The 13,083-nt window shown below is 35.9% G+C and overlaps 1 protein-coding gene across 2 annotated transcripts in view; it reads right to left on the reverse strand.

The window, feature by feature from the left end:
* The window catches only part of CDH12 (cadherin 12), a 1,313,162-nt gene that overhangs the window by 52,841 nt on the left and 1,247,238 nt on the right, over positions 1 to 13,083 (reverse strand). For both annotated transcript variants that reach the window (XM_021000534.1, XM_021000535.2), the window contains one exon: positions 11,403 to 11,656. In XM_021000534.1, the coding sequence (XP_020856193.1) occupies positions 11,403 to 11,656 (254 nt within the window). The remainder of the gene's footprint in view (positions 1 to 11,402; positions 11,657 to 13,083) is intronic.

Below are 13,083 nucleotides of genomic sequence, written 5' to 3' on the forward strand. Positions count from 1 at the left end.
AATATTGTAGCCAAATTCCAGAGTTCCCAGGTCAAGGAGAAAATATTACAAGCTGCCAGAAGGAAACAATTCAAGTACTGTGGAAACACAATCAGGATAACACAAGATTTAGCAGCTTCTACATTAAAGGACCAGGGCATGGAATATAATATTCCGGAGGGCAAAGGAGATAGGATTACAACCAAGAATCACCTACCCAGCAAAACTGAGTATAATCCTTCAGGGGAAAAAATGGTCATTCAGTGAAATAGAGGACTTTCAAGCATTCCTGATGAAAAGACCAGAGCTGAATAGAAAATTTGACTTTCAAATACAGGACTCAGTGGAACATGAAGAGGTAAACAGGAAAGAGAAATCATAAGAGACTTATTAAGATTGAACTGTTTACATTCCTGCATGGAAAGATGATATTTGTAACTCATGAGACTTTGTCAGTATTAGGGTAGTTGAAGGAAAAAATTGTATGTATGTATGTATATATAGATAGATAGAGGGCACAGGGTGAGTTGAAGATTAAGGGGTCATATCTGGAGAATAAAATTAAGGGATGAAAGAGGATGATACTCGGAGAAGAAAGGGAGAGGGAGAATGGGGTAAATTATCTCACAAAAAAAAACAGAAAGAAAAGTCTCTCACAGTGGAGGGGAAACAGGGGAAGGTGAGAGGGAATGAGGAATCTTATTCTCATAGGATTTGGCTTAAGGAGAGAATAACATACACATTCAATTGGGTATGGAAATCTGTCTTACCCTGGAAAATAGGGGAGAAGGGGACAAGAGAGCAGGGGGTGATAGAGAGGAGGGCAGATTGGGAAAGAGGGTAATCAGAAGCAAATACTTCTGAGGAGGGACAGAGTCAAAAGAAAGAATAGAATAAATGGGAGGGCAGGATAGGATTAAGGGAAATAGAGTTAGTTTTTCACAACATGTCTACTATGGAAGTGTTTTGCATAACTGCACATGTACAACCTATATTGAGTTGCTTGCCTTTTCAATGAGGGTGGGTGGGGAGGGAGGAAGGGAGAAAATTTGTAACTCAAAGTTTTAAAATCACATGTTTAAAAAAATGCTTTCACATGCAACTGGTAAATAAGAAATACAGGAAATGGGGTACAGAAATCTATCCTGCCTACAGGAAAATAGAAGGGGAAGGGGATAAGAGAAGAGGGGGAGAGATAGAAGAGAAGGCAGACAGGGGAAGGGGTATTCAGAATGCATGCCATCTTGGGATGGGGGGAGGGGTGAGAAATTTGTAACTCAAAAACTTGTAGAAGTGAATATTGAAAACTAAAAATAAATAAATTTATATTAAAAAAGAAAGATACTTTAAAAATTCATCAGCTGCTGATCTGTTTTTATAAGAAAACATCACTTGTCCTTTCCTTCACCTTAGCAAGTTCCTATTGGGTATTTTAAACTGGATGTCCCAGAGCCATACTCAATATGTCTAAAATAGAACTCATTATATTCTCCCCCAGCCCACTTTTTTCCTCCAAATTTATATATTTCTGTAAAGCTTACCACATCCTTCCAGTCACCTAAATTTGCAAACTTGGTATCATGCTTTATCCTTCATTCTTTTTCATTCCATATATTCGATTATTCACCATATCTAGAAAACTTAGAGTGGCCCTTTCCTTCCAGATAGTCGTTCATCCAAAGCCCAAATTAGGACAAGTTCCTTATCAGCTATTGCCAGCTTTGCTACATTTAAATCAATTCCCAGCCCACCTCATAGTCCTAGAGCCTAGCACTATGCCTGGCACATAGCATGTGCTTAATAAGTGTTTTTTAATAAAGGAAAAAATTTATGCTTTTCAGATAGATTTGATTCTGCATGATAATCCATAGGGCAACAAAACATTCTTCTAACATCTCCTTTTCTATTAGTCAGAAGACCTGAACTTCTGTGCATCCACTAGTTATCTGGCACAGGCAGACACAGAAGTACCGTTAACTTTCTAAAAGTCATTGAAAAATTCCCTTTTACCCACTTTATCCCCCAACCTCCACCTTCTGAAAACAGATCTTTTATCTTCTGTAATTCTTGCTATTAGAACTTGTATCCAATCCATGTGTCTCTTTTCTATGGTTAGCTGTTGGTTGGCCATCTCTGTTCTCTTTGCTAACGTTTCAGTCAAGTGGTATTCTATCGAAATGATCCATGCATTGGGCATGGAATCTAATGAGATTGGGGGTCTTATATTTAATGATTCTCTATGGGTTGTATTGAGCCATTAAGTAAGGCACCACAGGAGGAACCCCTGTGTGACTAGTGACATTAAGGTGATAGTTGTAGGCTCATAGATTGAGTTAGGAGGCATTTGGTCTAAGTTCCTCATTTAACTAAAGAAAAAAATGAATGCCTGATCAGTAACTTACCCAAGGACACTCACGTAGTAAGTGGAAGCATTGTGATTTGAAATTACATCCTCTATATCCAGAATCCTTTATACTGCATTACACTAGCTCCACAGTGGGAATGGATGGGTAGACTAAAGACAAAACAAAATTACCTTGCTTCAAACAATCTTGCCCTGGGTTTTGTAAGTAGATGCAAAGGAAGGCCCTAAAGAGAATAAATAAGCTAAGCATTGTCAATGCCAAGTAATGAAATTTTATATCAAAGGAAGTGATAACATACAAGCCTTTATAAAAATCTGCTGCACTAAAAATGTCAAATAAACCCTCTCATGACTTCTAACACTGTAGCAACTTGAGTCAAGAATGAAATATGCCTTTCCTCATCCTCTTAAGAAGCTTCTACTACAGCATATCATCAATAGATAAAAACAAACAGGTACAAAGATTCAATGATACAATTACAATAATACAAAATACAGTAATAACTAGCCACCATTTGTACTTTTCTACATTATTTAAAGTAGTCCTTTCATTCAGTCCATTCATTTCATTCACACCTTTCATCGATCCTTTCATTCAACTGACTTCTCCCCAGTTCTGTTACTTCACCACTGTTTCTATTTGAGGAACCAGTGCAAGGGAGATAGGTAATAGAAAATTTGATTCTTCATTACAGACTTTTAGAACTAGAAGGAATCTTAGTGTTTATCCAGTGTAACCCCATCATTTGAGAGAAGAGGAATTGGAGGTAAAGGGAGATTAAGTGATTTTCCTAAGAAAATCACTTTTTTCTTCCTTCTAATTTCGCAGTTTTGCTTATTTGGAAAGCCAAAATAGGTTATCAGGTGACATATAGACATTAAGTAGTTGCTTGATTTATAAGTACATGTTATTATATACCAACTTTTAGAGAAAAGGATGATTTATGTATGTGATTTACTAAAGGACAAGTACAACTTTAATGCCATAAAATGAAGTATAACATCCCTAAACTTCAAGGAACCCAAGTGAAACTTGACTATAATAATAACTACTAATTAGCTATAAAATGTCTATTAATGAATTTTCTTGATTAAATAGGTGGTTCTTAATCGAACAGCTCATTATTCAAAAAGAGACAATAGTGTTAGATAATGTGCTTAATTGCTTAGTTGAGCATTGTAATTTTGAATTTTTATGTGTACCAATTTACAAAAAAAGATATAAAAATGATAGTGAAAACCTTAAAATACCATTCAACTATGTTTTCAAAATTATTCATTTAAAACTTTTTAATAAAATAGTCAATGTTAACCTATTTTTTATTTGATAAAATAATTTCAGAATATTAGGGGTTTTTTTAAGTTTATGGGCACAAAATGACTTAGGTTGAAATTAGAAGGGAAACAGTTAAGTAGAAAAAATTTTTGCAGCAAGTTTCTTTGCTAGCGAATAAAGATGTGACATGATACACACATATGTATAAATACATATGTATGTGTATGTATTATATAACTATATCTATGAAGACACAGAATTGATTTAAATATTTGAGAGCCTTTCTCTAATATATAAATGTTCAAAAGATAAGACTAAGCAGTTCTCAAAGAAAGAAATCCAAGCTACTAAAAGCCATGAAAAAAATTCCAAATATTCCAAAAAAGTATATGTATTTGGAATTAATGATTTCAAATAAACAGTACTACAGAGATGAAGATAAAAACAACTTTAAGGTTCTATCTCATACCTATGAGACTGTGAAAGATGCCAAAAAAGGAAAATGACAATTTTTGGAAGGGTTGTGGGAAGACAGATATATTGGCTGCTGGCTGGGGGAGCAGCCATTCTGGAAAACAGTTTGGATTTATGTCCCCAAATTACTAAATTAGACATATCTTTTGACTCAGTGATACCACTGCTAAGTCTTTTGGCAAAGATGGCAAAGAAAGAGGAAAAAGATCTATCTATATGTTGACAAATATTTATAGCAGCTCTTTCATTGTATTTGTTATAGCAAAAAACAAAACAAAACTGGAAACAAATGTAATGCCCATTAACTGAGAAAAGGATGAGGGCATAATTCTGACTTTATCTGGAAAAGAGTCCAAGCATTTAATAGATTTCCCCCACTGAGTTCTCTCTCTGCCCCAAGTCTTTATCCTTCATCTGAAAAACTCTTCACTAGTGTAACTGAATTCTTAATTGCCTTAAAGTGTGCTTCAGAGATCAACAATGAAGTATAACTAGAAATTCCCACCTCCTATTGAGAAGAACAGAAAGAAAAAATATAGCATAATGAAAAGAGTCTAGAGGCTTGGAAAAAAAAGGTGTGTTCAAATCATGAATCCTCACTCCAATACTTAGTAGCTATGAACCTCTCTGAGCATCAGTTTTATCTTATATAAAATGAGGATAATTATATTTACATACATCACAGGGTTGTGTTTTGTTTTATTTTTAAGGAAAGCATCACACTTGTTGCTATTATTGCTGTTCATTCAGCCATATCCAACTCTTCATAATCCTATGGACAATACTGTCCATGGAGTTTTCTCAGCAAAGATACTAGAGTGGTTTTCCATATCCTTCTCCAGTGGATTAAATCAAACAGAGGTTAAGTAATGGGTCACACAGCTAATAAGTGTCTGAGGTCAAATTTGAACTCAGGTCTTCTTGACTCCAGGCATACTGCTCTACCCAATGAGTCACCTAGCTACCTCTTGACCATATCACACAACAAATCATAAAACTTAAAGAAACACTAACTCTTAAGGCTGGCAGAAAAAGGAGAGTTGAAATAGAATGCACACATTTTTTTTAGAACATTGAATTTATATTAAGTGCTACTTTTGAGCATTCATTGTTAAGTACTCATGAATAGCTTATTGAAAACTCAAAATTAAGTCTTTGCTTATTCTTGGATTTTCTTTCCCCTTCTCCAATTTATTAAAGAAGGAACCAAGAGCACTGTGATGTCGAGAAGGATAGGAGTTACACAGCAAGGATTATTGATGCTTGATAATTAGGAAGTTTATGAAGAGAAAGAAGGAGGAGAGAGCTGTGATAACAGCCTGAAGCCAGAGAGGGCAGTCACCCACACAGAGACAATTTGCAGGAGAGGAACTGGTAAGGTGGTCCTGACTTCTCTTTACCCTACTGACTGCCAAGAACCAGGAGAGGCAGCATCAGCGAGCTTTGGCATGATTTGCAAAGTATAGGTTCCAGATACTAGCTGAGTGAGAATGAGGGCCAACAGCCAAGGAAAGAGTGGTGACAGACTGAGTTGGAGGGTCATTTGAGGGACTGCTGCTGGACTACACTAAGAGGCCTAACTACCTGGAGTAAGGAGGTGATAGAGCATCTGTACTCTACCTTAGAGCACAGCTGAAGTATCATAGTCAATTGTGGATACCATACTTTAAGAACAATAATGAGCTAGAGAATATCCAGAAGAAAGCAACAATAAAAATGAATGACTCTGAGTCCTTATCAAAGGAGGAGGTGATAGAGGATCTGTACTATGCCTTGGTCAGAGCCCAGCTAGAATATTGTATTCAATGGGCACCACATTTTTAGGACAACAATGAGCTAGACAGTATCCAGAGGAAGTCAAAACCAAAGACGGACGTCCCTGGGTCAATATCAGATGAATATTAGTTGGAAAAACTCATAATGCTTTGCCTGAAGAACAGAAGAACAAGGAGGGATATGATCAGTCTCTTTGTAAGAATATTAGATTTGTTTCATTCAGTGATGGAGGATAAAAGTAGGAACAATGAAATTTGCAGAGGCAAATTTTGGCTTAATGTCACCCCCCCAAAAAAAAAGAAAGCTTTCTCAATAATTAGAACTATCTAGAAATAATATAAAGTGCATAGGGCAGAAGCTGGGTGGCACAGTGGAGAAAGCATGGGACATAGAGTCAGGAAATTTAAGTTCAAATCCAGCCTCAGATCTTGACTAGCTGTGTGATCTTGGGCAAATTACTTAACCTCACTGTGTCTCAGTTTCCTCATCTGTAAAATGGAAATAATAAAAATAATTACAGCCACATAGGTTTATCATGGGTATCAAATGAGTTAAAATATATAAATCACTTGGCAAATGTTAAAACACTATAGAAATGTAGATGTAGTTATTATTCTAGTTAAGGAAGTGGTAAGATACGCCACCCCCATTGGAGATGCTCCTATAGGAATATAACCTTTGATCAGATCTGTTATAGTAGGGATTTTTTTCAGACTAGGGTTAAACTCGATGGCCTCTGACATCCTAATTTTTCTTCCACAGATACCACCACCATCATGACTAAATTATCCAATTTAAATAGAACCATATGGAGGCAGTGTGGTACTGCTAAGACAAAGGCACCGACGTTGGAGTCAGAGGACCTGCATTGAAATGATTACCCCAGTGATATTATGTAAGCAAGTCTTTCACTGTGTTTCAGTATCACCATCAACAAAAAGATTGGATTAGATGATCCCTAATACCTCTCTGAATATTAGAGAATGCATAATAATAATTTATTTTAGAATTTATTGAGATATTACAAATATGTAAAAATAAAATTTGAACTTATGATAGATAAATGCAATAATATTCCTAAATGACACTGTGCTAAACACTTTACAAGTATTATGCCTGAGGATAGCAATGCACCTTCATTTTTTTGTAAATATAAACCAAAAGAAAGATACTTGTTTATATTTGAATGGGAAAATAGTATAAGATCATCATGTCCTCTATGGAAGTTTTCATTTGGAAGGGGAAAACAAAAAGAGAGATATAATGAAGAGCAGAACCTGAGCCAGAACATCAGGCAAAAATCACACAGATCAAGGTTGGTGTTTGAATGCTCCTGAGCCGTCCAGAATGGAATAGCCTCTGACCAAATTTGTATTAGTTTATTCCAGCCTTATTTATATATGATTGGAAATATAAAGTCAAAGACTATTAAAATTATCAATTAATATTCCCTCCATTTTCATAGGTAACATTTACTGTTTTACCATGAATTTCAAAAGTGAAAGGCTAATAGTAGTTAGGAACCTCTTAAACCTAAGTTCCACCAGTGAAGTTACGCAATGCCTCTTAATCAAGGGGACCACTGAATAAAACTGGCTAATCTGTAGCATAGCCAAAGAAAACGGAGAAACAGAAACAAAAAAGAAAAGGAAGAAGATGAAAGAATAGACGTGAAAATCTTGAAGAGAAAAAGAAAAGCTACAGAAACTGATGGGGGAAAAGGAAGAAAAAATAGATGTACATATTTCAAGGCATGATGGCCTGCAATCAACAACCCCCTCAGAGACCACTCAGTGTCAGCAGGTTGCCTTATTCAGGTTCACAACTTGTCTGTCATTAACCTGACATTTAAAGGTGGGGGGGGAGAAAGGAGAGAAAAAATACATACTAATATTTCTTTTAAAAAATCAAATACTTAAAAAAACTTACTTTACATAAAGAGATTGTGCTGTGAGTTCCTGTGCCTGAAAATCTCTCTCTGTAGTGAGAAAAGGTAGTACATGACCTATGCTAGTCCCACTGGGTTGTTTCAAGATTGCTGTTTACTCTTAGGATAGAAAGGTTAGGCTTCATGTTGATTCAAAACCTGCTCTACCTTTTGAAATTTCCCTCATGGGTGTCAATTAGTTCTGTCTGGATCTGTGGTTTTAGTTATGCTGGCACCTGCCCCTTAGAAACCAGGGTATAGCTGTCAATTCATTGCACATAAGCCTTTTGATACCTGTCAGATGCTAGCTACCTCTGAGCCTCAATGATATAAAAAAGATGAGCTTGTGGTAGGTGAGTATCTATAAAATGCATGTCTTCTTTATATCTAGCAACAAATCCATGACTCTAGCCATTTCTTTTCTTCTTTGAATTATTTTCACCCTCCCTCCACTCCTAACCTCAAAGTCTCTCTATTTTTTTTTTACTTTCCTTCCCACTTCATCTTTAATATTTCTCTTTTTTTTTTTTGAAGGAAAAGCAGCAACTTGAATATTGCTGCAATTTTGCATAACAAAAATTACCAAATCCAAGTTCCTCCCGAGTCTTACTCCTCCCTAGTCTACATAAAGCTATCATGGTAATCTGCATAGCCTTAGTGTTAACTACCAGGGTCATGATGAGGTTTGAAAGCAATTTCCTTAATCCAAATCAAATATCTGGGAGGACCTGGTGCTGGAGGAGAAATATATTTCATTACAAAGATTCAACTATGCCATTCTTGCCATGTCAATGACATCAGCAGATGAGCAAGTTATATCAGCAGATTTGCTTTCTTCATTGAGATTCTCTTGATATTTATTGGTCTCCACTGAACTATAGCTGATATTCAGCCTGTCTTTTTCAGGAAAATATTGATTATTCCCTTTCTGAATGCAGCTTATAACCTAAGCACTATTTCAGCAATTAGGTGATTCAGAATTATACCATACCCAGTCAACACAACCAGTTCTTTAGGTAAACCCTGTCAGATTTATACTTTAAACTGATGATTTCAAATCACTGTTCCCCACTCTCCTTTCCTCTCCTCTCCTTTTTTTCTCCTCTCCTCTTCTGTCTTCCTCTTCTCTTCCCTGTCTTCTCCTCTTCTCTCTCTCTCTCTCTTCTCTCTCCTCTCTCTCTCTCTCTCTCTCTCTCTCTCTTTTTCTATTGTATTTATATATATATATATATATATATGCACACAAAATATACATAAAATTTCATTAATATTATGAATAGAAATGGTGATGGAATTGGAGTGAGTAAAATGCCACAGACACCCTAAAACATATTTAGTATTTGACTTATATTTGTTATTATCAATACTAATACCACCTTGTATTCATACAGTGATGTGGAAGGGGGTATGTGTTAGCTATATGTTAATTCCTACATTATCACTACTTGCTAATAAGTTATTCTCTGATTTGAATTTTTAATAGGGAAATGCTTCATTTTATATAATATTAAATATTTTCCTTCACTAAAGTGCTATGCTGATATTTCAACATGGTCCCTAGATTCCTGAAGGCTATGAAAACAACATATATTCCTGCAGGCCATAATAAGCTGGAAAGGTTTTGTGAATGGATTTGGTGGCACACCGGTATGAGTAATTTGTAAAGATTTTTCACCGGGTTGGCCTTACCAGGTTGATTTGTTACCGGATTGATGATTAATTTGTTGTTGTTGTTGTTGTTGGTTTGTTTTTGTTTTGTTTTGTTTTTCTATATCAGTTCTCACAGATAACATCTTAAATTTTAGAGGGATTTCTTTCTTTATTCTTGGAGGGAGGATCTACATGGATGAAATCACAGATTCTTGAAGCATCAGTAGTATTTAACACTTTAGTTTCAAGGCCCTCCACTATTTTTTACTTTTCCACATTGCTTATTTCATTTTCCCTCCTCACTGATCACTTTATCTATCCTATTTCTTGAAATTCTCTTGAATTCCATATTCACTAGGCCACTTTCTATTTCCTAAACAATGATTCCCAACAGGCTTTTCAAGTCCAGAAATGAATTAGGTCCCAGATATAATCATCTGGAGGTTTTTCAATATGTCAGAAGTATATCAGCAAAGAACAGTCATATAAGTCTAAGAGATAATTTCAAGAGCAAGGAACAGGCAAATGTTCTCTAGAAATTCTTGGTAAAAACAACCCTACGCTCAGTATTCAGCTTACCCGTGGCTCCTATTGCTATTATCCATTTTGCCCTATAACATGTAATCTCAGGAGGACTTTGTTTATATTTTATAAGCTGTTTCCATGATGAATGAATGAAAAAGCATTCTTTAAATGATTATGTACCACATATTTTCCTAAACAATGGATGTTCAATTAAACATAAATGGATATATTTGTGTATAGGTATGTGTGTATAAATATATATGTATCTGTGTTTGTGTGTAGGTGTGTGTCTGTGCATGGCAGTACCCATTTTCAAGAAGCTTACACTCTAATTGAGGGAGAGAAATCATAAATTCAAGCCCAGTTTCAGGGCAGATAGCAAGATCCAGAAGCTCTATAGGTGTAATTACAGGCAAATGGCCTGGACTGGGGTTCATTAGGTTCCCACTAGTAGACTGGATGACAATATCTTGGATGGAGTGGAGTACATAGAGACAGGGTAACATATAGACAGAATGTAAGGACAGAGTGACAGATGTCAAGGCCTGGAGGTCTTCCATTTCATAAGAAGGATTAGAATGTGTTCCTTCCAGATTATTCAAGCAATGTGAGTATCTATGTTTTTCTCCTAGCCCTGGTGCCTCATGGAACTTGTGCAATTTCAAGATGGGAAAGGAATGAAGGGAAGATGAGGGAGAAAGGCAAATTCTTCCCTCTACTCTCCTGTCCTACAGGATGTGGATAGTCTGAGTGGTCAGGAGATGAGGTCTGTACTGAGGAATGAACTAGGTTCAATACCATAGCACAAGTCTTCTAGGCTTCTTCCAGGTACAGATGTACCTTTGAGGGTGTGGATTAAAATGCAAATCACACTATATGCCTTTCCTCTTTGACCTCTCCAAATAGGAAATTCAGTATAAATAAACATTAAGGAAAATCTGTTAAGCAGGAATGAAATTACACAGATAGCATTTGAGACAAGTGGAAAAAGTCTTGGTTATACCTTGGTTTCAGTGGGGGAATTATGGTCTTATTTTATAAATATGTCCATGAGTTTCAGGTGTGCTTTTGTGTTTGCTGACAGATACTATCTCCCTAAGGCATCATCATCAATCTAATCACAACTTGATGGGACTTAATACTAGGGAAGACTTTGGCTGTGTCTCTTCTCCCCATCCAGAGCAACCTGGCAAACTTGGTTGCCATAGTGATTAATTGCACAGGAGTAAGCATATCTATTTGTTTGTTTGTTTGTTTGTTTTCAAAATATCTCTTTAGGTTATGGGAGGGAACAAGGAGATTATTGATTACTTCAACAGATTAGCATAGATATTTAACATGTATTAGTACATATGAGTGATTTCCCTCAAAAGGCTGTCTCATTAACAAATATGGTTTCTAGATTGCAGTAGAGAAGTAGAATTCCTTACCTAATAGCACTGCTGCCAACATCAAGATCTTGTGCAGTGACAGCTCCAATTATGGTCCCCACAGGCGTGTCTTCATAAACCTCCATGGTGTAGAGGGGCTTGCTAAACACTGGAGGCTCATCCACATCCAACACATTTATTTTCACAGTCGCTGTATCCTTAAAAGGGCCCACTGAGTGGAAGCGGTGGTCAAGATGAAGGTTGGAAGCCTCTACTTTGAAAGTATATGCCTTTTTTGTTTCAAAATCTAATGGCTGCAGTAAGAAAAATCAAAAAGAGGGAAAAACATAAAATACGGCAAAACTATGAGCTATACTTCTGGAATGTTCCTATAAGTTGTATGATTAATCTCTTGATTTCTATGCTAGAGATTGCTATGTTTAATTTCCTATTTGCTAATTAAAGGGAGAAAGACTTAGATAAAGAAAGAAAAAAATACATATTTATTGAAGAGCTAATGTAACATGGAAAAATGAAAACGAACATGTGACAGTATTCCCCATATGAGTCTCACGGCTTTATGTTAAAAGGAGACACCTATACCGAAGAGTCGTTCCTTAGTGACCACTGACATCTAGTGGCGTAAAGTTACAATGAGCAAACATAGAGATTTCATTTGGTAAATATTTGATATTAAAAAAAATCTTAAATTCCATAATTAAATGTGTTATCAGCAATTCAATTTTTCCTTCACTTTTGCAAATGTTATTGCCATGATTAGTTTCTTTATTTTCCCTATTCTGACTTCTCTTGATTATCTATTCCCCTGGACTTTTCATGATTTTTTTCATTCTGATGTAGGTATTTCAAGTAATAATGACATAGCTCTTCTGCAAGCTTCTGGGGACTGACTAAGATTCTCTTGCAGGAGGGAGTCCAACACTAACTGTTCCACCACCCCCAGGCAACTAGGCCCTGAAAGGTAGGAGGAGGAATTATAATAACAACAATAATAATAGTCTTGAATAGAGTTTTGTACTTTGTCAAGTTTTATATCACTACAGTAACATAATTATATAATTTAACTACATACCACATCTATATGATATATGGCTGAGCTCCTTCAGACCAGGGATTTGGAATAGTCTAGGTGGGATTTAAATACGTTATAGATCATGTAACTTGATAACTGAAAGTGAGAGTAGAAGGATTAATATCATTGTAAAATCTTAAATATAGAATGCACTGATCCTCAGATTTATTGATTCTTAATAGCATTTCTTTAGAAAGAGTACCTAGCTAGGAACATGTGTTGCTAGTCATGTTACTGTGGGTGGATAGATAGGTCCATCTCAATAATTCAGATAGCTATCATATTATATATACGCACACACATACACACACACACGTATATTCAAAAACTTATTTTGCTAAAGTACTCATCTGGTTAAATGAAAGGCCTAATATTGTTTGGCATCAGAGTTGAAGAATATGAAGGCTCTTCTAATCATTTAAGAAAAGAAGCCAAAGTGTTATAAAATGAACACTGAAATGCTTTGTAGCCAGTTGTCTGAGGTTTCTGGGATAATTGCCATTTGGGTAGCTCATATGACATGTTAACTGCTGTCTCAAATTGGCAGTTCATCTTCTCCACACAGCCTGATAAAATAACAGGGCCATCATCTCTCCTTTTCTAAACACATATTTCAGCGAAAAAATTAGATAGCACAATCCTAAACAA

This window comes from Phascolarctos cinereus, unplaced genomic scaffold (assembly GCF_003287225.1).
Source record: "Phascolarctos cinereus isolate Bilbo 61053 unplaced genomic scaffold, phaCin_HiC Scaffold_4;HRSCAF=312, whole genome shotgun sequence".
In the NCBI taxonomy this organism is placed as follows: Eukaryota; Metazoa; Chordata; class Mammalia; order Diprotodontia; family Phascolarctidae; genus Phascolarctos; species Phascolarctos cinereus.